General features: G+C 35.5%; 1 protein-coding gene and 1 pseudogene across 1 annotated transcript; one reads left to right on the top strand and one right to left on the bottom strand.

Annotated features, from left to right (window-relative positions):
* Positions 1 to 1,221: 1,221 nt before the first annotated feature.
* Positions 1,222 to 15,586, bottom strand: LOC139142803 (sialomucin core protein 24-like). The gene is made up of 5 exons (XM_070712971.1): positions 15,446 to 15,586; positions 15,070 to 15,183; positions 7,263 to 7,340; positions 6,121 to 6,135; positions 1,222 to 5,548 (listed from the first exon to the last, which is right to left on the bottom strand). The coding sequence occupies exons 1-5, from the start codon at positions 15,513 to 15,515 to the stop codon at positions 5,205 to 5,207; spliced, it is 621 nt and encodes a 206-aa protein (XP_070569072.1). The 5' UTR covers positions 15,516 to 15,586; the 3' UTR covers positions 1,222 to 5,204.
* A 4,359-nt stretch (positions 15,587 to 19,945) lies between these two features.
* LOC139142794 (uncharacterized) lies at positions 19,946 to 26,046 on the top strand (annotated as a pseudogene).
* Positions 26,047 to 27,770: the final 1,724 nt, after the last annotated feature.

Here is a 27,770-nt window from a genome sequence, read left to right as displayed (position 1 = left end):
TAGCAGAGATTGACTTTACACCATAAGTTTTACACTGAAAGTTGTGTAGTAGCATTAAACTATAAATGTGACAAATAGTCATGGCAACTGCTGTAGGTAACTTCGTGATGAATTGCTGAACTCTTTTGAATTAACAAGCACTTTCCTTGAGAGGAAAACCTTGTTTTAGTTGAAACAGAATACCACAGCAGTAGAATGCTTGCTTCGGAGGCGCAGAGCAGTCAAAATACCTGAAGTATTAGGACATAAGTAAAACAATCTTTGCAAAGTAAGGTAGATATCGTTTCTTTCCATTGTACTTGATTATAAACTATACAAAAATATATGTGTGAGTATGCATGTATGTATATGTGTGTGTAGACATATATACATCTGTATACACATGTATACAGTATGTTTGTGTATAGATACACAGTGTTTTTGTTAAGGGCGGTAAGCAGGTAAATGTTACCGGGGTTCCCCAGTCATGCTACTGGGATTCCCCTTGTTATATCAATTTAATCAAATAGGGGGACAGCAGCAATGTTACCAGGGTTCCCAAATCATTTGCCAATATTCCCTAACCTTAGCAAAAACACTGGATACATATGTTTTGACATCTGTATACTTCGATATATATATATATATATATATATATATATATATATGTGTGTGTGTGTGTGTGTGTGTGTGTGTGTGTGTGTTATTTTTCAGGTTAAGGCGTGATGCAGAAGATGGTTCAATCACTTTAAGTAGACAATAAATGTTATATAGACATTGTAAATTTTACTGAAGTATGATAATTGTTCTTCATTGTAAATAATTTTAACCAGTTTTAACCATGTTTGGTATTGAAATCCAAATTGTATCAATCTCAGATAATATCTAGAATCCATTAGTCAGCATTATTCAGTGAATGTTATCATTTGCATTTAATCAGTTTGTTGCCATGGCAATATGACATATGCACACAACCTGCAAAGTGTCTTGTATTTCTGTATCTGTTCATAGTCTGTATTTTGGGTCTACATGTATGATTTGTTGATCTATAGCAAGCCAAATCTTGGAGAGAGTTGATTTTAATCTTTATGAAGTTAGCAGATAACAGATTTAAACTGTTCATGTATATTTTTCTTTGTGAATAGGTGTGCAACGAAACATCTAAAACACCTGGGTCATTTATATGTCAAAATATTTTGTGTCAAATATTTCATCTCATTAAGTTGAAAAATGATGACAGTGTTTGTGGACAATACAAGCATGATTAGGTATTTATTTCAACAAATATATCTACAATATAACATTTACAAGATGTCATGACAAAATACCCAATATTCAAACACCAACCTGAAAATAAACTACTTAGTACAAGCAACATATCTTGTAAGTTATATGCAATTTTCATTCCACTGGAACCTCTGTTGTATTGCTGTCACACTGCAATGCAAAATGACAAGTCCATTTGACTAAGATAGAAAATAAATATTCATGTCACATCTCCTCTGCAAAGCGTTTCCACACTCTGTTGAAGAGTACACATTGTACATTGCAAGACTATGGACATCTTATCCTACTGGGTCAGCTGAGCTAACCTGTGCCAATGCAACATTTATGTACAGTAGGACTAGTCATATACGTAGGAAGGAATATTTTGTTATTCTGTGCATGCAGCAGTTGTCAGATTGAACAAGACAAAGTTTAGCACAGAGATATGTACAATGCATGAAATCCAGATTTTCATATGGTTGAGAGCAATGTCCCGTCAGAACTAATACAAAGATTATGAGAAAGCATGGATTACTATTTATCTGTTGATTTGGTTTAAAATTTAATTTTTTACCCAACGAAATTCAACATTACTAGATTTTTTTACAGTAGATTAATAATAATGTACATGTCAAATCAAAACATCACACTAGAAATGTTACATGTTCTACAACTTTTTACAAACTGATTATCAACATCTTTGTCAAATGGCACTTTCTGAACTACGACAATAATGCTATCTCTCAGACAAAGAAATAAATATTATTACACTGTAAAGAACTTACATGTGTATATTGCTTATATTCTCACTTTTTGGTACAATTGTTGGTTAGATTTTGAAGTACAAGGTGTTAAAATGCACTAATACTGACATTATCCATAAATTATAATCAAGTACTGTACATAAATTTAGTACGTGTTCATATATCTTGGAAATTCACATGTTTTGGTAACATTGTATGAAACACAGAACTTGATCAGTGTCTATTTTGATTAAAGGGTTTTTAGGAAATTTGTCCTAAGTGTGTTTTTAGGAAAGGTGGAAGCCGAGTATGTTTTACCATGGTTCACCCTTCATATAGTATTATAACAAACATGAGGGGAAAAAAATTGGTTCCAGGGCTACCAAAGCAACTATGTATGTATGTACCTATGTATCTAAACTGAAAACACTGGCTAAAACCAGGAAAGGAGAGCCAGGAAAATCAGATTTCACTTATTGTATCTGACTCTCACAGGTAAAATTCTGTCACAGTCTGGACAAGTCTTGTCTCCATTCCACATTATTTGAGTCATTTACATACATCTCTCATGTGGACTAAACCAAGCCAACTGTATTCTAATTATTTCATCACATTATTTTTTTGTCAAGTTTGATACTATTTATAAGATAGTAGCACCATTTACCGATTCAGAAGCTGTAAAATACCACTTGAGTATTGCAGTTAGTAATTTTAATAAGGTTTTCTGATTCACATACTCTACATTACCTGTATCAAAGGCACAACGACAAGCAGACTCTTAAACATTTTATTGGCTGAAGGACTGGTGCTTATAACAATTTGTTGCTTCCAATTGTTGTATTTTGTTCAAAACTGAACTCATGACAAACATTCGCATGCACTGCAGTGCAACCTTACAAAATTTTTATGTAGCATTGGAAAAGCTTTACATATCGCAAGAACTTCCATTTTGAAATTATGATGTGACATCCATCTGATCATCTATTTACCCATCCCCATGGTTACAGAGCCCAGAGGACGACACTGACGTCAGACCACCTATGCCTCTGTCACAACAGCAAATACCTAATCAAATAAAAATCTTTCAATGTATTTGTTTTTTGGAATTTTACACTGTGGACATAGATGTTCAATCAATCAATGTCCAAAACGTAATCTGCAACATTGTGAAACATTTAATATTTGGCTGTAGATATCAGATGAAGTTTTGGTAGTCTGTTCACCCCTAGATCCCTGTTAACTGGTCCACAATCACCATTGAAAACAAAGTAGATGGGCTAAACCATGGTGGTGGATAGGTAAGACCGAGATGCATCAATGAAGGCTACGGTACTGCACATGTTAACACCCAGCTACATAACTCTGGTACAAAAGCTCCCATATGCTTCTTATTACTGTGCATGCTTAAATAAAATAATTAAAACGAAGCTATACAGGACCATACTGGTATACACAATTTAATATATTCGACCATTAAAGTGTAACATCTCAGACTGATATCTTAAACATGATACTGCGCACAAAGTGTATACGTGTACAGATTGTAAACCTTGAGTCTAGCCTGTTCCAAGGCACATACAGTGTATTGACCAAACCTGTCAATATTAACACCTAACACCATCGCAACAGTGACATTATCAAAAAATTCACATCCTTCATTCCCTGGAGTAACATCCCCAGCTTGTAGGGATTTTGAAAGACCACATTATCTGAGCAAAACACAGGCTTTCTTTTCTTCTTCATGTTACTGATTAGCTCAATGCCTAAATGCAAGAAAACATCACACTGGATGATGTATAGGTTGATATTAATGCCATATGTAACTTCTACATATCACATGAGATTGAAGCATGTTTTATAGCAAATCAGGGTTGTACATTTCAAAGCACAATGCTGAAAACTTTCCATAAAGGACACTTAAGGCACATATCAAAGTACACGTTTGTTTCACTGATACAATACTGAAAATAGATAATGTATGTTTGTCACTCTGCTCATCAATATTCGTATTTCAAGTCTGAGTCACACACCCCTCCCCACCTACCCCTCTGATTTTATCTGCGATGTTTCAGACAAGAAAAAACTGACTCTAGCAATTCCCAATGATGTGAGCTACTATGATGATTGAGTTATCAACTATTGTATGTTTGATATTGTAAGCAAGTAATCAACCTCTATGTATTTTAAAACACTTCATCAATCAATGTTTGGTGGTGTTATAGTTGGCAGCCCACACAGAAATTATTTTGTGATGGCTACTAAATTATGATATTTCCAAACTTTGCTGTCAAAATATGAATACAGTCATTGCATTTGTTTTTCATCAGGTAACTTATTTGATGAAAATTTCCCATTTTGGTTGATGATGTGTGCTAGCTTCAATAGACGATCCTTCACCAATCAGCTAGTGTCTAGTATTGTAAGCAATTAGTAGCTTTGTGAGGAGTGTGCTTATTGGCCTAAAAGGATGTATATGTAGATTACATTTCTGACAGTCTCATGATTTCTACAAGTCATCTTGCAGAGTTGTTGCCTTTCCAATGGTCTTTATACAAAATCAGGAAGTTTCACCAACAGCCCTATAAAATCAGCACTATATTTATCTAAAATAGTCAGCCCATATGTAAAGGCACCAACACTGTCTCTGATACTACACAAAACAACCAAGAATCATACTCTGTACTTGGCCTACATTAAAATATTCTACACGTTACTTTGATGACAAACGTATATTTTGGCCGAATTTTCGGCCATTCTACCTTGATTGACAGTATACCTTGATCTATCAAAGGGCTTGGACTATATAAGTAGGCAAGATGTCAAGAACGGTTAAATCACCTGATATCATTGTTACTAAACTGCTTAAAAATATTTGTGACCATGTACTGAAAACTTACATATTACAATCCAGTTTCATAAATTAATATGTTCATTTTTAGAGCCCTTTCACTTTTTCCTTTGAAAAGAATTCTTCACAATCATACTGTATATGACAAGTGCCATGACTTGAAGTACAAGATTTCCAACCGTATATTAACATTTTAAGGATTCTGGATCATATATACTTGTGAGTCTTGGCAATGCGTCAAACATAATCAGCTTCAATTAAGTTTCACTTTTCATAAGAAGCAAGTTTACCGACACTTTCATAACACAAACATCAAAAAACGAAACAAACGGAAAACAAATAAACTGTTCACAAAGAGATGAATTACACTACAAAGTGTGATAATTCTTGCTTCTTGACTCATAGAATTTACATCCCAGAAAGACAATGAGAATAAGCCCGCCACATAATACTATACCACCGATGAAACTAGCAGCATCAAATGATGCTCCACTGGATGGAATGTATTCTGTCGTATTATCTGTGACGTCTGGGTTATCTGATGGTACGGTGGTCTCTGATAGTGTTGTCTGTTCACCAGGTAATGTCGTCTGGTCCTCTGATTGTGTAGGTTGCCCTGACGGTACTGCAGTACTTTGCGTGTTCCCTGCTGTGGATCCTGTGACAGCTGTTGGACCTGTACTGGCAGTATCTGTTGCATTGAGATCATCTTCTGAAATATCAGAGAAAAAGTGTGCATCCTCATGTGAACTATGGGTTGAAAACAATCACAGATAAGTACATCTTCTTAGTCCCTGGGTTAGACTTCAATCATTCTATCACATTTTTCTGACGTTAACTTTTTAACTTAAAACATTCTAACATTTTCATTTTAGTTAGCTTTCTCATTCAGAAAAATGCAGTAAATACTATAGCATTAGCTAAAGTTTCCATTGTAGGTTAGCTTTTCTCATACAGAACAATGTGGTAAATATATGAAGAAAACATTTAAAGAACATTATATTTTCATATGTAATCTTATCCTACATGAAGTGAAAATATTTTAACACAAAAAAATAATGAAAAATTGAAAAGATATCAGCAGATTTCCAGATGTTTATATTTCTCTAAAATTAATTGTTGTTGTCAATTTTTTGTTTCAAACATTTAGATTGTCGATTTTTCTTGCACTGACCGTGTGTGTTAAAAACTCCAATTTGATGTCTGTAGACAGGCTCTGATGTGCAAGATTTAGGCAATGTCTTGGATTAATATATTAATAGATTACTGAAATCCAGAACTCACCTACTGCAAGTGAACCTGAAATGGAAAACAAAACAATTCTGAGATCTGTGTCAAATAATTACAAATGAATACCCTGGTATGATACACACTGATATATTTGTGAAGCCTCAGTTTTTGTTTCAATGCACTTATGACTTGTTCAATATGACTTATTAACAAACAACGTTCACAAATAAACAAGAAATATTTAATGTTTAACTTGTATGTTTAATTTTGTGCCAATGAAATCTTTGTACTCTATTTATGTGATGCAAACCACTGTCAAAGAGGTCTTCGAAAACTGCAAAACTTTGACCCCTGCAAGTAGCTTCAACCTTTGAGGGCTGTAATTTTTCCCATCAAAATTTCAGTCCAACATTTTCCAATTTTTTTGAATTTTTCTTTATTTTTTTATAATTTTAGATCAAATGGACATTACTTTTATAGGCTACATTTTTTGATCAAAATTTGAGGAAAAATTTGAGGAAAAAAATTTTCAGGGTTATTTTATGAAGGCGACAGAAAATGACTTGCGTGTTCAAAGGGTACATATATAGCAGTAATGACTTGAAATGGTTGAAATTGATAGCATCCTTTCTGTAATGTTTAATACAGATGGTCTAGCTTTCTACATCATGAGCATTCACAGAGAGTGATCCAGACCTGAGGCCATTTCAAAGATAATTCATCCATTCTTGTATTGTTTTACAATGGGTGCTATGATAGTCATGCAGTGAGTCATGTAAGCTGTGGAAATTAATCCCTAGGCTTTTTTTGATGGGGAACAATATACCAGTACACACTGGGGATGTTACAATTATGGCAGACACAGTATTTCGGGGATTGAAGAGGGTCTGGATTAATTTGTGCCAGCAATTTTAGTGACTTTCATGATATTCAGCATCCAGGAGAAATCAAAATAAAGTAAATAAATGAGTACATGTACACAAATACATAAATTAATTAGAAACAGAGGAAACAGTATACAAACAGAAAAATGTATGAAACTTGATGTATACATGTAGAATTCTCATAAAGGCGCAATCAAAGATAGATGAATTGTTGATATTTACTCCTTCAGAAAACAGTATATTATGTATTGCAATGAAGGTTGAATCAAACTGAAGTGATGTGGCTATGGGGAGGAGGTAGTATGTACTTACAGTCTATGACTGGTTGAAGCATTTCATCCCCTGTGCACTCCTCTGATATATTTGACATGAGATAACAGCTCTGTACAACTACAAAAGAAAGATCATCATCAAATTCCTGTTTAATATTTCTATCTGTATATATGAACTAAGCTGTAATTCTGAAAATATACATTTATTATTGAATAAAGTGTGACACACAGCTTGATCTGTTTTGGCAACATACAGTGGTCAGTTTCTCAGAACAAGACCACAGCTTTTATAAAAGTGACTCATGGAAATACATTGTTAGATCTTTACAGGGAAACTTTGCGGTAGTCAGCAATGTTATACTTAAAGGTGATTTTGCTTTTTGACAGGATGGTTTTAACATATCTGCACAAATTTCCATAAAGCACGTAAGCCATCATTATCTGCTTAGTGCTACCAAAGTCCTTTTTTGCATGAAATACAATATATTCTTTATCTCTGGGGAAAAGCTAATTATATTTTCAAGTCGTTTGCAACTCATTTGAAGACAGCATCCATCCCTTATATGTTTGGATCGTACAAAATTAATTTCTTCCATGATTCTCACTTCATCCCCAGGGTAACGGCAAATCACCAGTGAGTGGCTTGGAATTATGGGATATGTTTGGCTTCACCATATGACTGTGATTCAATGGAGTCAACTTCTATGAAATCAATGTATGCATCAGACACTAGAAAATTATTATGGACTGTGTGAAAGTTATGAAATAAATTTCAAAGCTCATTTGTTGACCTGTCTGTTATTAATAAATGCTTAAATTTCTGGTCAAAGCAGTATACATGTATATGCACAGTATACTGATGGCTCGTGCAATATATGATAAAATGAGAAAAGTTGTAAAGGTCTAACTAATTATCATTAGTTTCAAGGTAAAAATGATGATGATGAAAAAAGTGTGTATATTTATGGGCTTCAACAACATGTTACATGGTGATTATCAAGTTTACATGATGTAAAATATACTGTAATATGTAAAACAGGATATGAATATCTCTAGGAGTAGAAGTAAAAACTGCTGATCACTGGAAGTCAAAGGTGAAATGTCACTGTTATATAAGTAGGGTTTTGAGTGCCAGAGGTCAGCTAGCTGACATGTATGTACCATCTGCCACACATACCGTTCAGTATTATACTATTCAACGTGTTAAACAAAAACTGCTGGCTCATATGACAATGGAACTTGTTGACACAGAAAAGCTAACAAAATATGAAAATTGGATTATATCATGAATATTCTGGAAAGTGTCGATCAGTTCATGAAACTGCATAGCTATGCTGAAACCTGCATGCATGCATACGGCATTTGAGTCTTTCACTTTGACATACATTGCAATGAAGTCATATTGGCCTGTGGATTGATTCAAATGCTCTATGGTGTAAATTTGCATCCGGTTAATACGTGGCCTTCTAACACAAACTATTGATGCACATGAAGGAAAAATGTGGCAGCATCATTTGAATTAAATTATCAGATAACCAAAAAGTCATTTTGATAGGTATTTCCAATGGAACAGTCCATTACTGTAGCAATCCTAATTATTCAAAATTATACATACTGTTAACCCTTTGAGCGCCAAAGTCAATTTTTGTCACCTTTATAAAATGTACCCCAGTCAAATTTTTTTCAGATTTTTGCCAAAATTTTGATGAAAAACTGTTGCTTATGAAATGTGATGTCTGTTTGGTCCAAAAATTATCAAAAAATTACAGAAAAATTCGTAAAAATTGGTAAAATGTTGCACTAAAATTTTGGCGGGAAAAAATGTCGGCGCTCGAAGGGTTAATCATATTGGGAAAAAAGCCAAAATATTGCAGTGGCTGCATGATTAGTTTTATAATGCAGGTGGACTGAAACTGTATTTATACAGAAGATGCCTGGTACATTATAGTCTGATTTTTATTTAAAAAATGCCAACCAGGGATTGTCAATATTATGCCTGCTTGATACCAAGCCAGTCAACATTTCTGACCTACCACTCAGTTTGATGCTCTTAATAAATACAATTTTCATAGTCTTCCTGTTGTAGAAATGTCAAATTTAATTTTTCCCAATAGAATTAAATTCAGACGCGATGGCCACTTTTGGTATTAATTTCAAATACCTGTCAAGATAATTTGTTTCCTTAGCACCAAAATGTGCATGGTGACCAAAATTTTTTTCTAGAGTCTGAAAGGGGATGGTTAGCAAATTCCTTCAGGAAAGTTTAAGCAAATTTCTAAGTCTTTCCATATCAAGTGCATACTGCCTTAACCCTTTGAGCACAAAAGTCTATTCTTGTCCTCTTTATAAAATAAACCCCAGTCAATTTTTCTCAAATTTTGCCAAAATTTTGATAAAAAACTGCAGCTAATGAAATGTGATGTCCATTTGTTCCAAAATTATCAAAAACCTACAGAAAAATTCAAAAAAATTTGGTAAAATTTTGTACTAAAATTTTGGCGGGTGAAAATTACAGCACTCAAACTACAGGGTTAAATTTTCCTCTGTCAGAAAGTATTAACTTTCCTGGGCCAGTCCAATAGCATTTGAATTTTAAAAAAGAAGATAAACTACTGCTTTCATTATGAAGGCTTTTATAGAGGAGTGTAACAAATTTAGCATAATGCAAAGTGCAGGACTGAAATCAAAATTTTTATTATCAAAGCACATTTCACAGGATTAGCAACAGGTCACAAACACTGGTTAGAAATTATCCAGGCCAGTATTTTACTGTTTGATTTAAAACCTCAACGAGGATTAGTGGCCGCATCAATTGTTACCCTACAGATGAGAAGCAACTGTCACGCTACAAATTTGTCATCAAAAGTTGAAACTGTTTATAAAATATAAAGTAGATGTATTTAAAAAGCCATTTTATTGGCAGCTGTACAAGGGCAATTATTCACACTTCACACACAGAATTTTTCACAAATCCTTGAAATACTATTCTATGGATTATTTTCTGATGTTATATGTATCAAAATTGTCAGATGAACAGAGAATCACCAAAATGTCGTAGTCCTCCTGAAGGCAAATCCAAGTAAATCCCAACAGACCGTACTCAGTGTGTAGCTGTTATGGAGTTATATATCCCAATGTGCTTTATTACCGACTGCTGTGTTCATTTTTCATCACATGCAGTAACTAGCAATCCATTGTGGATCATTTGGAGTGCCTTAACTGCTGTCAAACAAAAACTCTGTGTTTGCAGATCCATGTGGTGTTTGTTATCTGTACACAGTCATGTCATGAACACACATGCAAAGCATTTGTCCAGAGTAATTTGATTGACCATATAGTGAGAAAGGAATTCATTTCAAGCTATTAAATATAACATACTCCATTGAAGTGAATTTTCTGCACAATATCTTCCAGGCATTTTATCAAAATTATTTGCAAAGTGATGAACCATACGTTGTCAATTTATTAAATATTTTGGGATCAGATCCCATTTTCCCCGCCACATTAATCAGACCTGGCTAGTAGCTTTAAGTTAGTTGCTTGCTGCTGGGTTGAAGGTTGCCATGGTTACTGGACTTTTCTCTTATGTAAAAGTGTCACAAAGGGCGTCATCAAATTGGATGCACAATAAATTCAATTAATTGCATTTCACCTGATTTATGATTTACAATATTGATAATTTCATCCATCTTTCTCTTTCATCACGTTTATTGTTCTTTCTCGGAAGCAGAAAGACTTACTTGACTTGTGTAATTTTCAATCACCCTTGATTGAATGTGAAACATTTTAGGGATGAAAGTGGACAAGGAGAATGAGCAGCAATTCTATAGATCTGCAATGTTGTACAGTGTTTTTAATATATGACATCAAAACACAACATTTTTGTGTATTGCGCAATGTTTCTTGTGCAGCAACACTGTCAATAAAATAATCTGTAAAAATGTCTGTAAATTTTATTCATGCAAGTTGCAGCATGATGTAAAATGTAAAAGCAACACGTTGATCAATATTTACCTACTTTCTACACCTATATTCAAACACAGTAAGTTTTACACATCTTCATTATTTGTATTTAATTTTAAAATTCATATTTTGGAGCAAGAGACCAGTATGATATCAATATTTCATGATCAACAGTTACAAAATACACTCTAAAAATACGAACTGACATGAATGGCAAATAATAATATCATTGTTTACCATTGCATTGATTAAAACATTGCAAAAACGCACAGAGGTAACGGCAAGCATCAATATTTGACGTCTGTCTTTTAATCTAAATTTGTATAAAAGAAACCTATTGACTCACGAATCTTGCAAAATTGGGCTACATCATGCTACCAATCCAAACCATAATACATTGCATGCACACTATAACATTTCAAAAATTGCAAAAATTCAAATCTCTTGTAAAGTTGTACACACATACATGTAATTATTAGCAGTGATTGAATGTTTCATCAAGTTTGCATAATTTGTGCATTATTGCAATATCAGGTCATAGATCAATAAGTCAAAAATCCCAAATTTAAACCATATTCTCCTTTCTCAGCAAATAGAAACGAGGGGTGAGGATTAAGTAAATGTAAACCGATGTCTGCAAAAGACTCATAAACAATTCAGTAATCTGGATGAATTGCAGTCTCACTGATCTATCTTTTACTACACTCCTGACTTCAGACATACAGTTCCGACTTAACCTTTTCACTGTGATTCAGTGAATTAGAAATTTGGCACTTTGCCAAAACTAGCCAGAATTGTCCCAGTCCGTGTAGTGTGAACAACATTAAATTTGAAATTTGCTATTGTCGATAACATCCCAACTACAAATAAAATAATAGGAATTAGGAATTAATTTTTAAAAATCATTACAGAGAGAATTCCATTAATCTGATATTAGTTGGAACAAGGCAACAGTATTAATAATTTGAAATCATTGTTTATTCATATTTATCATCATTATTGCTAACGAGATTATTGTGATAGAAATCTAATCAGTTCATTTTGGCAATGACAGTTACATCTCAATTAATTATGAAACAATAGTGTTTCATTAAATGAAGATAATTAGTCTGCAATGTAGTAACAATGGAGAATTTTAAGAATTTTACAATAAAATACCACTGATATATTTTCCTCGAAAACGGTAAATTTGTCATGTAGATGCAAACAACATTGTGCATCATTGCTTTCATCCCCATTAGCATCAAAGTGAAAATATGTTTCTTGAATGATTCTACTGAGGTAACCAAGTTCAAAATTTTTAAAAAACATTTGAAAAATTCTAAGTGTGCCATCAAATTCAGTCACTTTGAAAGAGATGGTATGGATGAAGAAGGCAAGTTTTCCACTATAATTCTCACTCCGATCATATTAAGGAACCACTGGAAGCTGACCAAAATTCAGGTAAGCAATGGCAATGCATGTATATGACACATACAACTTTTAAAAAAAGTGGAGTCAATGCTCAGTTACGAGAAAATCGTGGAAAAGACTCTCTTCCTGCGACAAGATTTATAAAGGTCAATGAGAGTGAACACTGAAGGGATGTGAATCTGATAATTCGACAAAGGTCAGTGAACGTGCTTGTTGGAAAATGTACAAAGCTAGATGTGATAATGTTCTAGTTATTGAGACGAAACAAAATATCAAAAACAATGCCAGCTAAACTAGCGTTCCCAGAAGGCAAATAAAAATGAAAAGCAGAACAGCAGATCTGAAAATTGTAGATAACTTTGACTCTTCATATTTAAAATTCCTTGCATGCATTGAAATGACAATTAAAATAGTTTCACATCATCTATTAACAATGTGAGTACATTTAATCCTATCTGAAGTGAACTTTGAGACATTTTTTTTAAATTTAAAATCTGCAATGTGTTTAAGTTGTAAGATTATGCACCTTAATAACTTTATCTAAAAACAATTTTTTTCTAAAAAATGATAGATAACTAAATAATCAACTTTATACAACTACAAAATAAAAGGTGTCCAGCCTTTTTATAACAAAAGACAATTTGAATCAAAAGAAGAAAACCAACTATTTGCAAATCTTGATTCTTTCTGACCAACTACTGAGGGAATTAAATACAACTGTGATATTTACACCATATATTTAACTAAAATAACCCAATTTTCTTTTTTCCTAAAACAAATCTATCAATAATTCTCCTGATTAAATGTGACAGACTCTAGTTTTTGGTAGTCACACACAAATTTTACTGTGTGTCCAATATGTATGCAAACAGAGCTAAATGGGTGGAGTGTTTGATCTGTAGTTTACATTTAAAAGAGAGATAAGCAATTCATAGAAACCAGTTGGACACAGGAAATGACATCATACAAGGATTCATCTGTAGCTAAGCAACCACTTTTTTCACAAAAATTTCACAAATGGCAAAATATTGCCAAATGCAGTACATAGTCACTTACAATGATCACTCTTATAACATTAATTAATCACATTGTCATTTTCTAGGACCAGAATTAATGGAACATTCAGAACATTTTCCGTTAAAACTGTTTTTTTATAATGTTCCTCTTCATCTGGAACACATGTGCATAAAAATATATTTTGAAGGTCAAAAACAGCAATATGTCAGGAGTTAAGCTTAATTTAGAATGTGCAAATAAGCAAGGCCCACCTTTGAGCCTAAAAATATTCAATGACCAATACAACTAAAAAACACATGGCTTTTTCTCACATATTACTTCAAACTTTATTTTGGTTTTATCGTTATGTCAAGAAATAAATAATTGATGCATGATATGATTAGAGATTAGAGAAAAACAGATAAACCTTATTTACTGTACAGCTTAGGCCAAAAAAAGAAAAAGAAATGTTTCTGGTCAGCGCGCGCGTCACTTGAACAACAGCGCGTCACCTTTTTTTTTTGTTTGTGGCCGGCGGCCGTGGCTGACACCAAACCAAAATGGCTGAAGAGAAAGAGAAAATTCTTTGGGGGGCATGATCAGTGACTGCATGAACAGTATATATGTGACTATATTGATAAAACTATAAAACTGACCCTCCTCCCTCCCTTGAGGGAAAAAAATAAAAAATAAAAAAAAAATAAAATGCGCGTCGCCGCACCATTTTTTAAAGAAAGACCTGACCAGAAACATTTCTTTTTTTTTTTTTTTGGCCTTAGTAGTGCTGTTGATAGAGCGGTATTTAAGCCTATTCAATAGCATACATTTCTGATATATGCCTGAAATTGTCAGTTTTCTTTGTATCTGTTCTGACTGGAATTGAGTGGTCTGGTTTGCTTACCACAATGTACCATGTTTCCGAGGGCTTATACTTTGGGTGAAAAATAAATAAATCAAATAATGACCATAATTTTGTCAGTGACACAATTTACCCAATTTTGATAATTTCATGGTGGTTCTACATTTATGAATTTAGAGGTTTCTCACTAATTTTCAAACTTTTCTACAGCATGCAAATAAACATTCCCATAGCGGGTACCAGCATTTATATTTACTGGTATTTAAAACCCCTGGAGCCCATCAAATACTGGACTGAAGCTCGGTTAGGCAGAGAAAATTAAACGGTCACTTTAATAGTAATACGCGTAATTGAAAAATTTACTCAAATTCAACAAATATTTTAAAACATTCATTTTAAATTTTGTAGTATTTATACCCTTTGAAGTTCAGGCCTAAACCTATTGGGGTAGCTTTGATAAGTTACCGGGAAGTGAAAGTCGAATGGGTGAAAATTTCATTTTGATATCAACAAAAGAGGCTGACTAAACAGTCTTTCGATTCTTGGTAACACGGCTGAACATCCATTGTTTGGACAGTTTTATAACGGAAGCCGAATCAATACGTGGAAAAATTACCTCCAGTTGCTGGTGTTGGATTCGGGACTTCGGTCGTGGGCTCCAACTGGCAATAACCCCACACACAGTCCGCGCTCTCATTGCATTCCTCACAGTTCTCGTACTCCGAACAATCTGTAAATATAATAGAAAACAGAAAGTCATGGGCATGCAACAAATGATCTAACGCACAAATTGAAAAAGAAAACTTCACTTGAAACATCACCATTTTTCATATCGCTTGGTCGTTCGAAATTCTGAACATTTTGTGTCGCCTGTCAGTCACAATGAGTACTGTAGCTTTACATCCCGCTGAACTCAGTAAATTGGTTATCGGTTGATGACGATATTATTTTTTTCAAAAAAGTTGTCTGAAACCGGAACAACTGGCACCTACCTTGTGCATATACCAGTATAACGCTGCAGAATATACAAAATATAAACTGTTTGAAAAATGAACACTCCATCTTTGATGCGATTTAGCTTGGCGTTCTCGGCGAGTGAGGTTCGCATTCAATACACCGTAATGGAACTGTCAACGTGGCAACGTGGACGTAGTATTATTACGTGTGACGGGGGATGGAGAAAAGCTTGTGGACCATTTGCGCATGCGCTATTCTGTACACGATGACGCCATCAGGCTGTAAAATCATTGCAAAACGTTGAGATACGTGTTTTTGTGTGCAGCTGTTGCATTCTTTCTGAAAAAATAATTGTCCCGACTATGTATTGCCGGCAGAGATTAACGTTATCTTGTTTCGACGTGTGCACATTATCGAGGCCATGAAAATGCGAACTTCGTGATAAATGTGTTTTGGATATGTTTTTGTAAATTAAACGTGAAACGGACAATCAATTGTTGCTGCATGCAGTACACCGTTCTAGTCAAGCAGAAAGAAGAAAAAGAAAGTCTTAGATCGAGTTGTACCTTTTTTTTTTATTTTTTCAGGTCATGTTTGAAAAGTAATGTGCATCTCGTTGAAAATTTCCCTGAAGTCCGCGATCGAAGCAAGTCAGGTCATTCAACATGAATGACCACTCCGTTGATGAAGTGAATTTCTGAACAAATACACACCGCAATGCTCGTTGTCGAGAAATCACTTATAGTAACTGTCTTCGATCAAAGTGAGGTGATTTTTAAGTATAGTACATTTAAATCTGCCCAGATGTACATGTTATTGTGTTCTGGGATCAGCCACAGGCGACCCAATAAGTTCTGAGTTTTCCACACAGTTTTCTCTATCATTTTCTCTTCTTTCTCATGCTCTGAATGATCGGAATAAATAAAATAAATGGTTTCTATAACCTAACCTAGCCTCTGTGACTCTTTATTTATTTTACACTCCATTACAAGGACGTATATCTCTCATACACACATGCTGTAATTAATTAGTCAACACAACTAATTATGCTAATCCGTGGACTTATCAGGGATTTTACGGGTTGGTCAACATCGCGAAAGATAGGAATGGTTACTAAAACGGGCCTTTTTCATTAACATCACTATCTTTCCGATGTTGACCAACCTCTGATAAGTCCACGGATTAGCATAATTAGTTGTGTTGACTAATTAATTACAGCATGTGTGTATGAGAGATATACGCCCTTGTAATGGAGTGTAAAATAAATAAAGAGTCACAGAGGCTAGGTTAGGTTATAGAAACCATTTATTTTATTTATTCCGATCATTCAGAGCATGAAGAAAGAAGAGAAAATGATAGAGAAAACAGTGTGAAAAACTCAGAACTTATTGGGTCGCCTGTGGATCAGCCTGAGGAACTATGTAACTTTGGGCGATTTAACCGAACGGATACGCTTAGGCCCGCAACCACTAGGAGATCAAAGCCGTCATCCACATATTGTGTTTTAAAGGAGTCTTTGAGCTTTTTCTTTGCTTTGTTTTGTTTTGTTTGTTTATTTGTGTGTTTGCAAACCATAGGAATCATTTCGATAAATATATGATAGCGGGTCATTAAAGTTAATTTTTGCAGCTATTTACTTCCTTCTAAGTTTGCTTTTGATTTCTTACCAGATTTTGGCACCCTAGCTATACCATCATTTCCACTCGTCTTTATCATCCTCAGTAAGTGAAGGGATATAGTGTGATGTCATGATATTGACAGTTGCCAAAGCGTACCGGGTTCAAAGATCCATTGACTCTGACTCACTTTCTGGAGGGCGATATGATTTCACTTCGTTTTACCTAGAGTTGGTACAAGTCCGTGAATAAAGCATGTTTTACTGCGATTAAGTAGGTTCTTTCGACTTTTTTGTGATTTCAAATTAACTTTCAAGGAGGGAGTGGTCGAAACTGCGCTCAAAGGTCATATGGGACCCATACGACCAATGTAAAGGTACGTTGGAGATTGATGAAGTATGTTTGTCACATTCTACATCGTCAACATTAGATGCAATAGCTATGTTGACATGATGCATTTATATATCGTGCATGAAATAAATTGTGTATGGCGCGTAATCAAGACGCGCCAAAATACAAACTCCCATTTTTGACTAGTAGGCCTACTAGCCGCATTTTCAACTTTCGAACTCCCATTTAGAACTCGTACTTCACTAGTCGCATTTTCAACATTTTGGACTTACATGCATTGTATTTATAAACAGGAAAGTGGCACAACCGCAGTTTCCGACAATCCCGTCCCTTTTATATCTCCATAGCACAGTTTCTTTGTGCTTTCAGCTGAAACTTATCTACGCGTACCCGTTCAGCCTACAACCGCGTACCGCGCAGCTGCAGATACTATGATGTCATTCAAGTCGGTGGTAGACAGTTCCGAGTACGATCGTGTTGTATTCCACGTCAAGGTGCTTCAAATAAAAAATATTACTTGTGTTAGCTGTGGGTCCACAGCCATGGTGTTTTCAAACGGGATGGGCTGGTTTTCCCATGACCCATCGTTAGGGATTTCTTTGACAAATTTTGGGAATTTTCACCTTTAAGGTTTTCTTAAGGCAGGGGGTAATTTCTTTGTTATCGACAGATGTTTAGAGGTTTTCCAAATGAAAAATCGACCCATATTTAGAAAAAGTGACCCATTTGGGCGGCACATACCCGTATACCTTTTCTATGGGAGTACCCCCCCCCCCGGCTGGTTTTGACATTTACGACTTTTAACCCCTCCACCACAGTCAAAACTAGCCCGCAAAATGTAGAAATTCCGCCTGAAAACATCACAGCTATATTGACCTCCAGCTATACTTGTGCCAGTGTGTAATTATAACTCGCCGGAACGTGGCTTTCTTTTACGAAACCATTGGCTCGAACTATTAAAGTACATGATGTACCCCACTATACGACCAAGCCAACTACCAGGGTTTGATGAATCGCTAGTATCGATGTACCATCTATGTCGCTATCACATGAATGATAGATATTGCTGACCAGTAACAGCATAAAACAGGCAATGTAATGATACAAATTTAATACCAATCACCAAACTCTCTATCAATGGATGCAAAAAACCGCCCGCACCTGGTACAGTAGTACGCGAAGTTTATGCCGGCCTTCAAGTTGATAAAGAGCGCCATCTACCCTGAAAACGAAAGTACAGTACCTATGACATCATGTTATGTGATAGGCGTCCTAAGACCTGAAAGGCACAGGCGCCTCAATCGAATGAATAATACTTTGAAGAGACTTGTTCTTTGCTGTTTTCGTTGACTGAATGTGGGCATAGTGATCATGAGTCGACTTTTACTATTCTCTCCTTGATAATATCTGGTTGAATCATGAAATGCAGGGAGTATCTTTATGAATATTGTTTTCGGCTGGCACTTCTGAAGACTGTGGTGTCATTGAAAACAGGTTTGGTTCTGTCTCGGAAAAAAGATATGATTGATAATATGTTTTAGCAGTTTGGAATGTACAGCATCTACAACTTGTGCAATAACTTTTCATCAAGAGTGAGACATGCTATGTCCATTTATATAATCCATTTAGTTTTCGCGAAATGTATTGACTTCAACGTTAACTTGCTTCTACTCTGTTGTTCTCAATCTGCTTCTGTGACCTCTCTTTCCATTTGACAACTTCAAAGAGTAAGCAGTGAAACAATGTAGTTTTTGCCGGTTTTGGTATGAGTTGTTCTTGCCAAAGGGGGCCCTCTGCAGAATATCAAACAAAATCAAAAAAAGTAAACAAACTAACGGACAAACTATTCAACATACAGACAAAAGCAGGGTGTCTACGTATCTGATGTTCTTTTGTACATAAGTTACATGTATATATAATTTACAGTCGATCTAGTCCGTTTGTTGATTTATTTGTATTTGTATTTATTTCTTAATTTATATACATGTTTGTTTATTATCGTTTTTTCACTTTTGTTTCGTCCCCTTTTCTTTTCACTGTTTCACAGTACGTTTTTTTTTCCTCTTGTTTGTTCATTGGTCAATTTGCTTTCGTTCGTTAAATTGGGGCCCCTGTGGTTTTGATGAGACTTATAATTTTGTACCAAATACTATTTCTGTCTACGTGTTATTCGTGTGCATTTTTTCAAACTTTATATTGAAAGAATAATTGACAGTTAATTTTCATATACTTACAATATTTTTGAAACATCTGGCTACTAGTGTAAAGTCACTATTTACTAATAGCACAGACTGCACTGTCGGAGTTCAGCTAATTACGTAATCATGTGAAGTGTTACAAATTGTTTATATAACAGTAGAGTATCTTCAGCGACAGGAACTTAAAATAAGTAATTTGATTTCTGAGGCATTTCAATGTGAAATAGTCGAGGGCGGAGATCCCGATAGAAAACGCCAAAAAATACATGTAAATGTAACAGCCCCCTCACCGGCTTGGGCAGGCAAAGAGATCAACACTGTACTTGCACAGTACTGACAGTGCGACAATGAACTTGCGCAAAGAGTCCATAATCAACTCTTCACCAGCCTTGTGAAGACGTCATTCATTTAAACTGATTTAAACGCGTTTGATTCACAGTCAACCACCTTACAGTACAGTAAATTTGTGAATTTACTGATTCTCGATTCTGACACGATCTCAAAACCATGAATATCAGCGTGGAGCAAGTGGCACAGCCCGAACTTGCTGATCATGATTCGTCCGTCTTGGATTTGGCCTTTGCCATGGACTGCACAGGTAGTATGGGAAGATATATATACACTGCACAACAGGTGAGTGGTTTAGCATGATCATGGATTCTTCTGGTACCCCCACGGCATGATCAAGATACCACTCGCTGCGGTTCCGCAGCTCAGAACTTTCCCGAAAATATTTTTTAGACTGGGATTGGGAAGGTCTCCACCACACAAAGTCCACCATATCTGCCTCAGAGCTGAAATCCGGAAAGAATGGTACAGCACAGGCGGTTGTTGGCTGTTTATGAGTAGTCTATTCGATCGCAGATCGAACAGATGATTGATCGATCAAGCAAACTTGCCAACCCATGAATGCCTATGTTGTCAGAGTATCTTGATATAATAATAATAATATTTTATTGCTTGCTTGTAAATATAGGATTTACATCACATTTGTGGCAATAAAAGTGTGATACAAAAATAAGTTAAAATTTTCTTCAATAAAGATAAAGTATTACAGTATAATAATAGTGAATGAATGTAATTAATGATACATGGATCTGATTTATTTCCAAACAGTAAAGGGTTAGGGATTGCTGCAGTTCCCTAGCCCACAATTCCCCCCCCCCCTCGATTTCGGGTGGTGGGGAAAATTCTCCCCTCTCCCCAAGAGTCTCCTCAGGCGTATGAAAAAAAATTGTCTCTGCAAACTAAACTGTTTCATTTCTGTGTTTCTTTGTTACCCAGTGGGAAAAATTTTAAACACACAGATATCTCTGATGAATGTCTGATATGTTGAAGTTTCACGCTTGGAAGGGGCTCTGAAAAATATGTCTTATTATTATAAAAGTTACGTGCCTGAAGGGCGCACCGAAAAATGCAACTCAATGATGTAATTTGTGGCTGGCACAATGCATTTTAGGCAAGTATGAGCCCGTGTCGAAATTCAAAACCACACTGATTGGGCATTTCAAAAACATGGTGACCCCCCCTATCACCAAAGTCAAAACATCCACACCCCCCTGCCAAAGAACTGACCAGTCCCTTATTTTTGTTGAAATCGAAAGTTTTATTTTCCCAAAAGAGTTAACACAGGGATAGCAACTATTTTTGAATTTTAGTGCCAGTTAATTTATATTAGGTTTGTCATCAGCCACTTCATGAACAGGCAACCTCTGTAGTGAAATAAACATAAATATATCTTTGTAATCAACATTAAACTCATCTCATATCAGTTGCTTGCACCCAGCAAATACTGGATCAAAGACATGCTCTTGAAGCAACTTTTCAATATGGTAACTAATGACAATTGACCGTAAATACGCACACCTCAATGTTTTACAGAGTATACGTGAAATTGTTGAAGAGATTGTTTCAAAGGAGAAATCCGACATTCGCCTGGGACTTGTGGAATATCGTGACCATCCACCACAGGACAGTACTTTTGTGACAAGAGTTCATGATTTCACTAGATCTGTGAGCTCTATGAAGTCATGGCTCGATGCAGCGAATGCAGCAGGGGGTAGGTCAAAGGTCATCTCATTTCTTAAGCCTGTGTATAACATCAATGCAATTATTATACAGGGAAAAGGTTCATGAAAGATGATTGCACCTGTGGTTTCTGCATACCATGTTTCTTGCAGGCATTTTCTTTCTTTTTGAGCACGTCTTCAACTGGGTATAAGTCTAGTCACACACATCTGTTTTAAGTCTACTACTTCTCTGAACAAACTATTTCTCCATTGATTGTAAAGGCCGAGAGGTCACATGACAAGTGCTATACAAAAACTATCAGACATCATAAAGCATAATTTCAGTTTCTTATTGTGGACAAACCATATTGAAATGCTGTTCGATGATGTTGTGTTCCCTTGTCAGCCTTAGACCACAGTTCACTATAGAGAGAGGTGCTTATTTAGCAGAACTATGGAAGATGTTTTATTTAGAACGGATCTTTCAACATATAGTGGCAGCCATGAGTACAGTCTGATACAGAAGCTAGTACTTTACAAAACTTTTTGCCATACTTGACACCAATGACAATATACTCTTCGTATTTCTGGTCTCCATATCTTTAGGTGGTGACTCACCAGAAGCTGTTGCAGACGCATTGCACGAAGTCTTAAAACTCAGCTGGCGAGATGAATCGACTAAGATCTGTGTGTTTATCGCTGATGCCCCTCCACATGGACTGGGTACAGAGGCGATGAATTCCCTGAAGGTATTAAAAAAGATGCTAAATGTGTCATGCATCTATAGACCTGTAAATAACCACAAGTTTTTTTGAAAAATTCGTTTTGATGAATGTGAAGAATTCAGGGAGATCAGTCTCCTCTTCAAACTTTTCTGGACACTCTTTCAAGAGGCACCATTTAACCTTGTGTTCCAATGCATGATGGGAAGGTACCATTGGCAGTACAGTCCTTGACAGTGAAAGACTTAAACTTTTGCTGAAATTTTCCTTAAAGAAACTTAAAATGATTCTCTTTCAAAATCAAGAATAAAAATCAGGGATCACCATGCTAAGTAAGGTACTAAAGGAACAATTACTTGATAGTTACCGATATTTAAAATGCAAAATGGCTTCCATTCTAAGGTTAACTATATGGAAAAAATTAAATTTTTGATTTTCAGAAAACTGACTGTTAAAACTTTTATTACTCCAAGGGCTTCAAAATGAGTCCGTACAAGCATTATACCAGAAATGTATTGAAAAAAATAGTCTAATCTTTCCTAAGGCACAACTCCAACCTTAACTTTTGTATGAAGTGATCTCATGCAAGAATGCAAGGTACAAAGAAGACCATGAAACCAAGACATACATTATCACTATCTGTTCAAGTCAGTGAAAATCACCATGTTATATTTCTTTGAATAGGTCAGGCAGAAAAACACGTTAAACCTCCCTTGGATATGCTTAAAGGTATACAGTCACCTGTAATCTAAATATGCCCATATATGGTCAAAGGGGTTCCTTGGTATTCTAAATGCCCATGTGAGGGCGCTCTTTTTAAAGCGGCCACCCACTTAAAATCTGTGATTGGTAAGATTTTCCCTTTCCATGGTAACTGTTGCAAAATATGACAGTATACCTTTAACTTATTAGATGAGATTGATTCTTTTATTAGGACACTAATTTCCATTTACATGTAGCTGTGGGTCCATAGCTGTGGTGGTTTTCTGACTGGTTTTCTACGTCCTATGTACCACACATTAAAAGTCAAAATCAAAATCAGCTAGCAAAAGACACAGGAAACCTGTCAGAAACTCCCACCACAGCTATGGTCCCACAGCTAATTCCTGTTTGATTTAGGATTTCATATTTCACTGTGTCAATTAAAGCAAATACCAACAACCGAAACAGTTTACCTTCTCTGTTTGGAAAATAGTCAATGAGTATGCATGTAGTACGTCCTGTGTGTGTTACTAGTATGCTAGTAACCGGGGGTCTCTTGGTGTGATGGACAGTAAAAATGCAACTCTCTGAAATTCTGTCCTTTGTGTTGCATACAGGATGTCCTGATGGTGTAGATCCGATGCATGTAGCAGCTGAATTAGCACAGAAAGGCATTACAATGTACATGGTAGGATGTCAACCAAGTATTACACCTTACAAAGATTTCTTCATGGCTATCGCTCACATGACTGGTGGTCAGTATGTACCACTCAGTAATGCCACATTGTTGGCCAAGGTCATCATCGGAGGAGCCCAGGAAGAGATATCCTTACAAAGACTCATGGAAGAGGTCAACCAGGAAGTAATTCACTTTCACAGATTATGTGGAGGCGGTTACGTAGATGAAGAGTCAATGACCAAAGCTGTTTCTGAGAAATTGAAGAAAAAAGGTGAATTACCCTATGATATGATATAATCAGCAAGAAATCAGAAATTGAAATTGTCTTTTTGTTTTTGTAATATCTTTTTAAAGAACTTATTTAACTCTTCATGCCAATGACAATGTTTTGACCCTGTGAATACATACATGTACATACTCTGTATGCATGGAAACAGCATAGCTGAGAGAGACAATGGTTTCATTATGTGATCCTTCAAATCTGACATTTCAGGACATTTCTAATTTCAATCAGATATGCTCTGTGGAGTTTGGTATTCTAGAGATGTAATAGTATTCTAGGGGGTCCACAGGAAGCAAGGCATGTACCTTCAAATGGTCACTGATATACTCCCTAGCACAGATCAAAACCATACCAGTGATAAATGTTCAATCTTTGGAACTGTTAAGAGTTGTTGCATTGAATTGCATACTTCTCCAAAGTGTCATTGCTTTATCATCACTTTGTTGCAATCCATCCTCTCTGTCTCTGTCTGTCTGTCTGTCTCTCTCTCTCTCTCTCTCTCTTCTCTCTCTCTACCATATATATGTGTGTCTGTTTGTCTGTTTGTCTGTGTGTAGAGAGTGAGGGAGATACAAATGTACAGCAGTTAGCTCATGCATTCCAATCATCACTGACTTATAATTGCAGTTCAATGTGAAACTTGAGACACATGCATTTTACGATCATACTTCGCTCATTCTTTTCTTGAAGCTCTTCAATTCCCTAAAAAAAACTCATGCAGGTTGTGTGTTTATAGGATATTTTGACATATTCAATGTCATTCTCATTTTAGGAGCCAGAGCAAAACAGTTGAAAATGAATAGTAGTGAGTTAAGGGGACCTTCCAAGTCAGCCGTGAAACTCTCATCCAAACGTAATATGGCGGAAGTTAAAGAAGAATATATGAAAAGCATGGCAACAAGGTGTGTTAAGTTTGCATGGATGTAAAGTAATAAAGGGAGAACTGTTGTACAGTAAGGCACAATATAACTGGAGACATGTACTTGTAATCACAGATTCAGCACTGTATGTTATTAAAGTAAAGATCAATATTATCATTCATCAAAACTTTGTAAGATACTTTGAATTACAGCCAAACAAAATCAGAATTAAGATTTTAATCAAACGAAGGCTGGCACAATAAAATACAAATAAGGTAAGCAGACTTTTTTTTTTGCTTTCTCTACAAGTGTATTTTCTAAAGTTGAACATTGTTACAAGTTTCAGTTGATGGTGAAGTGATAATGTCAATGAATTGTTGAAAGTCTGCATAATTAATAGTTCGTTTAAAGCAGCTCTCAGAGCAGTAATATGAAATTATTTGAATTTTCATATTTCAACAGCCACATGGTACCTAAACCTTCACCCTCTCGGTATCTAACAAGATCTAGAAAAAAGATAGCCACATCATCTTCCCACATGCCAAAAAGCACACCAAAGATGTCATCCCCACGGCCAACTTCTGCCCGCAGGATCAAAGGCAGAACCAGGGCATCCAGAAGATTGTCAGCTGCAGCAACTACATCCGCAAGAAGAAAAGTTAGAGATGATAGTCTTGTTGCCATGGCACCAAGTGATGATGTCTATGAAGTGGAAGAGGACCAGGAAATCACCAGGTTACAAACATTGAGGATGGTGAAGAAATCTATCGCCAGGAATAAGATGCAAGTAAAATCCACATAAAGGAACATTACCATATCATATCATGGTGGCAACTCACGTTTTTTTTTCTTGTTTCCTCAGTCCACTTGTTAATTTTTTGTCAGAGAAGTCATTTAGTTGGCAAGAATTAAGATAGGTAGACATAGACAGTGTTTTGCATCACTTACTATTCACCTAGGGAGTCATTTTAGGTTAAAGATAGAGTACGTTGTAGCTTGAGCTCCCAAGTTAACTCTTTTTTGGTTGTTATCCAAAGTTCATGTTCACATCTTTACAAATGCCACGCTATTACCAGGGCATTAATGCAATATTTATTTTCCAACTCAGAGCTATAGTATACATACCATTTACAGCATGCTGTCATGACTAGTATGTGTCAAGGTGAAATCTGCAACATTGCCTTTTGCAATATTCTAGACAGAGTGTTTAGCATAATGGCCATATTAGGTAATATACATGCAGTTAGTCTTTACATTGATGAAATGTTCCTTTAAACACCAAATTTCAACATTTGTTGTTTCAGAGAATTTTCTTGATAAACATTACCTCTCTACAACAAACAGTGAAGTGAATGACAGGTTTTGCTTTTCCTTTATGGTCAAGTTTCCTTTAGGGTTCATCAAAGACTGAAGCAGTATCTAACTCACCAAGAAATATTTTGAGTTTTTTCCTTTATAAACCCAGAGCATAATGAGCAATATGTGGACCGATTTGAACATCAAACATTTATTTTATCTTCTATTATAACAAAATAGTATATTTTTTATTTACATATATTTTGATCTTGTATAAACGTAAGTTTTTTTGTTATATGTGTGAATTCAGTCTTTAATTTACCAAAACATATCGTACATACTGTATATGAAATCACTCCAGAAGACCATGACTTAGGACACCTAGGGGCAGAATTATTCTGTAATTTGTGTTTATGCTCTTTTTACAACTCTCATTTATGTACATCTTAAAAAACAGACTTTGGTGCATTCCACAAGAAGAGTGGAATCAAATCAGTGATAAACTCCCCTTGTTTGAGCACCCCCGCCAACTCATGCATGTAGATAGATAACAAATATATTACTAGGATTCAAGAAAGTATACATATATTTTTTTATTTCTATATATCATTCCAAAAATTCTTTCAGTAATGAGTTAAACTCGAAAATTACTTCCGGTTCTTCAAGTCTGTTAACTTCCCATTGGCTTTCTTTGTACACCATGCAGCAATTTCACTTGTTCAGTCCTTTAGATATGTTCTACACGCTTTGGACTTGGGCTGTCCATTGTATTTCTAAACACACTTGCCATTTACCTAGCATCAAATGTGATGTTGCAAATATATATGTTATATTATTTATTCACAGATCATTACAAAGCATAGTTTTATACAATTTGCATTTTCTTATTTTAATACAGGTACTGCAATTTGCATATATCCATATATGGTGAAAAAGGTGTGTCAACTATGAAACATGTCAATAGCTTGTTAGCATTGCACATATTTCAATTACCATCATAAAACTAGTGACTGATTTTGGATTCGTTTAATTAATCTACATATTTAAGTTAATTGTTTTGCTTCAACTGAACCAGAACATCTGGGCACTTTTCCAGGTCTAAGGTCAACACCATGTGGGAGTGTGGTGTAGACACATCTTTTTAATCTACACATAAATGTATTGCAAGGATATATGTGGCCTACTGGTTGGTCACATGGAGTATATCAACTGTACACACCACTGTGCTTAAGCAATGGGCATTGAACAGCGTATGGCACACTTTAACTCTACATGATCCTTGAAGCATCAAAGACTGGAGTTTCTCATAAATTTTGTCAGCTACTTGTAGCTGCTAGAGATCTCAAGCTGTGATCTATAGTAGCTGAACTTTGTCAGGTATCAGTGTTTACATTTTTCACAAAGTTGCTCATGTGTTATTCAGTGGCTGTGGTTAAAGCTCTTATTGACACCAAAGCAGAGCCTCATGCAACAAGTGACGACAGATTTTCAGGTTTAGAAAGGAGTCATGTCATTTTTCTGGGAAAAAGGCTGTCTCGCAGGATTTTTTACCTCCCATGGTATGCCTTAGTAACAAGCTTGAAACCACCATATTCAACATTGAATATGTGTGTGGCAATCATTGGTTTTTGGTTTAGAAAGTGC

The sequence above is a fragment of the Ptychodera flava genome, chromosome 10, assembly GCF_041260155.1.
Source record: "Ptychodera flava strain L36383 chromosome 10, AS_Pfla_20210202, whole genome shotgun sequence".
Classification (NCBI taxonomy): Eukaryota; Metazoa; Hemichordata; class Enteropneusta; family Ptychoderidae; genus Ptychodera; species Ptychodera flava.
Note: the sequence above shows the minus strand (reverse complement) of the source record. Positions and strands in the feature narration are given on the sequence as shown.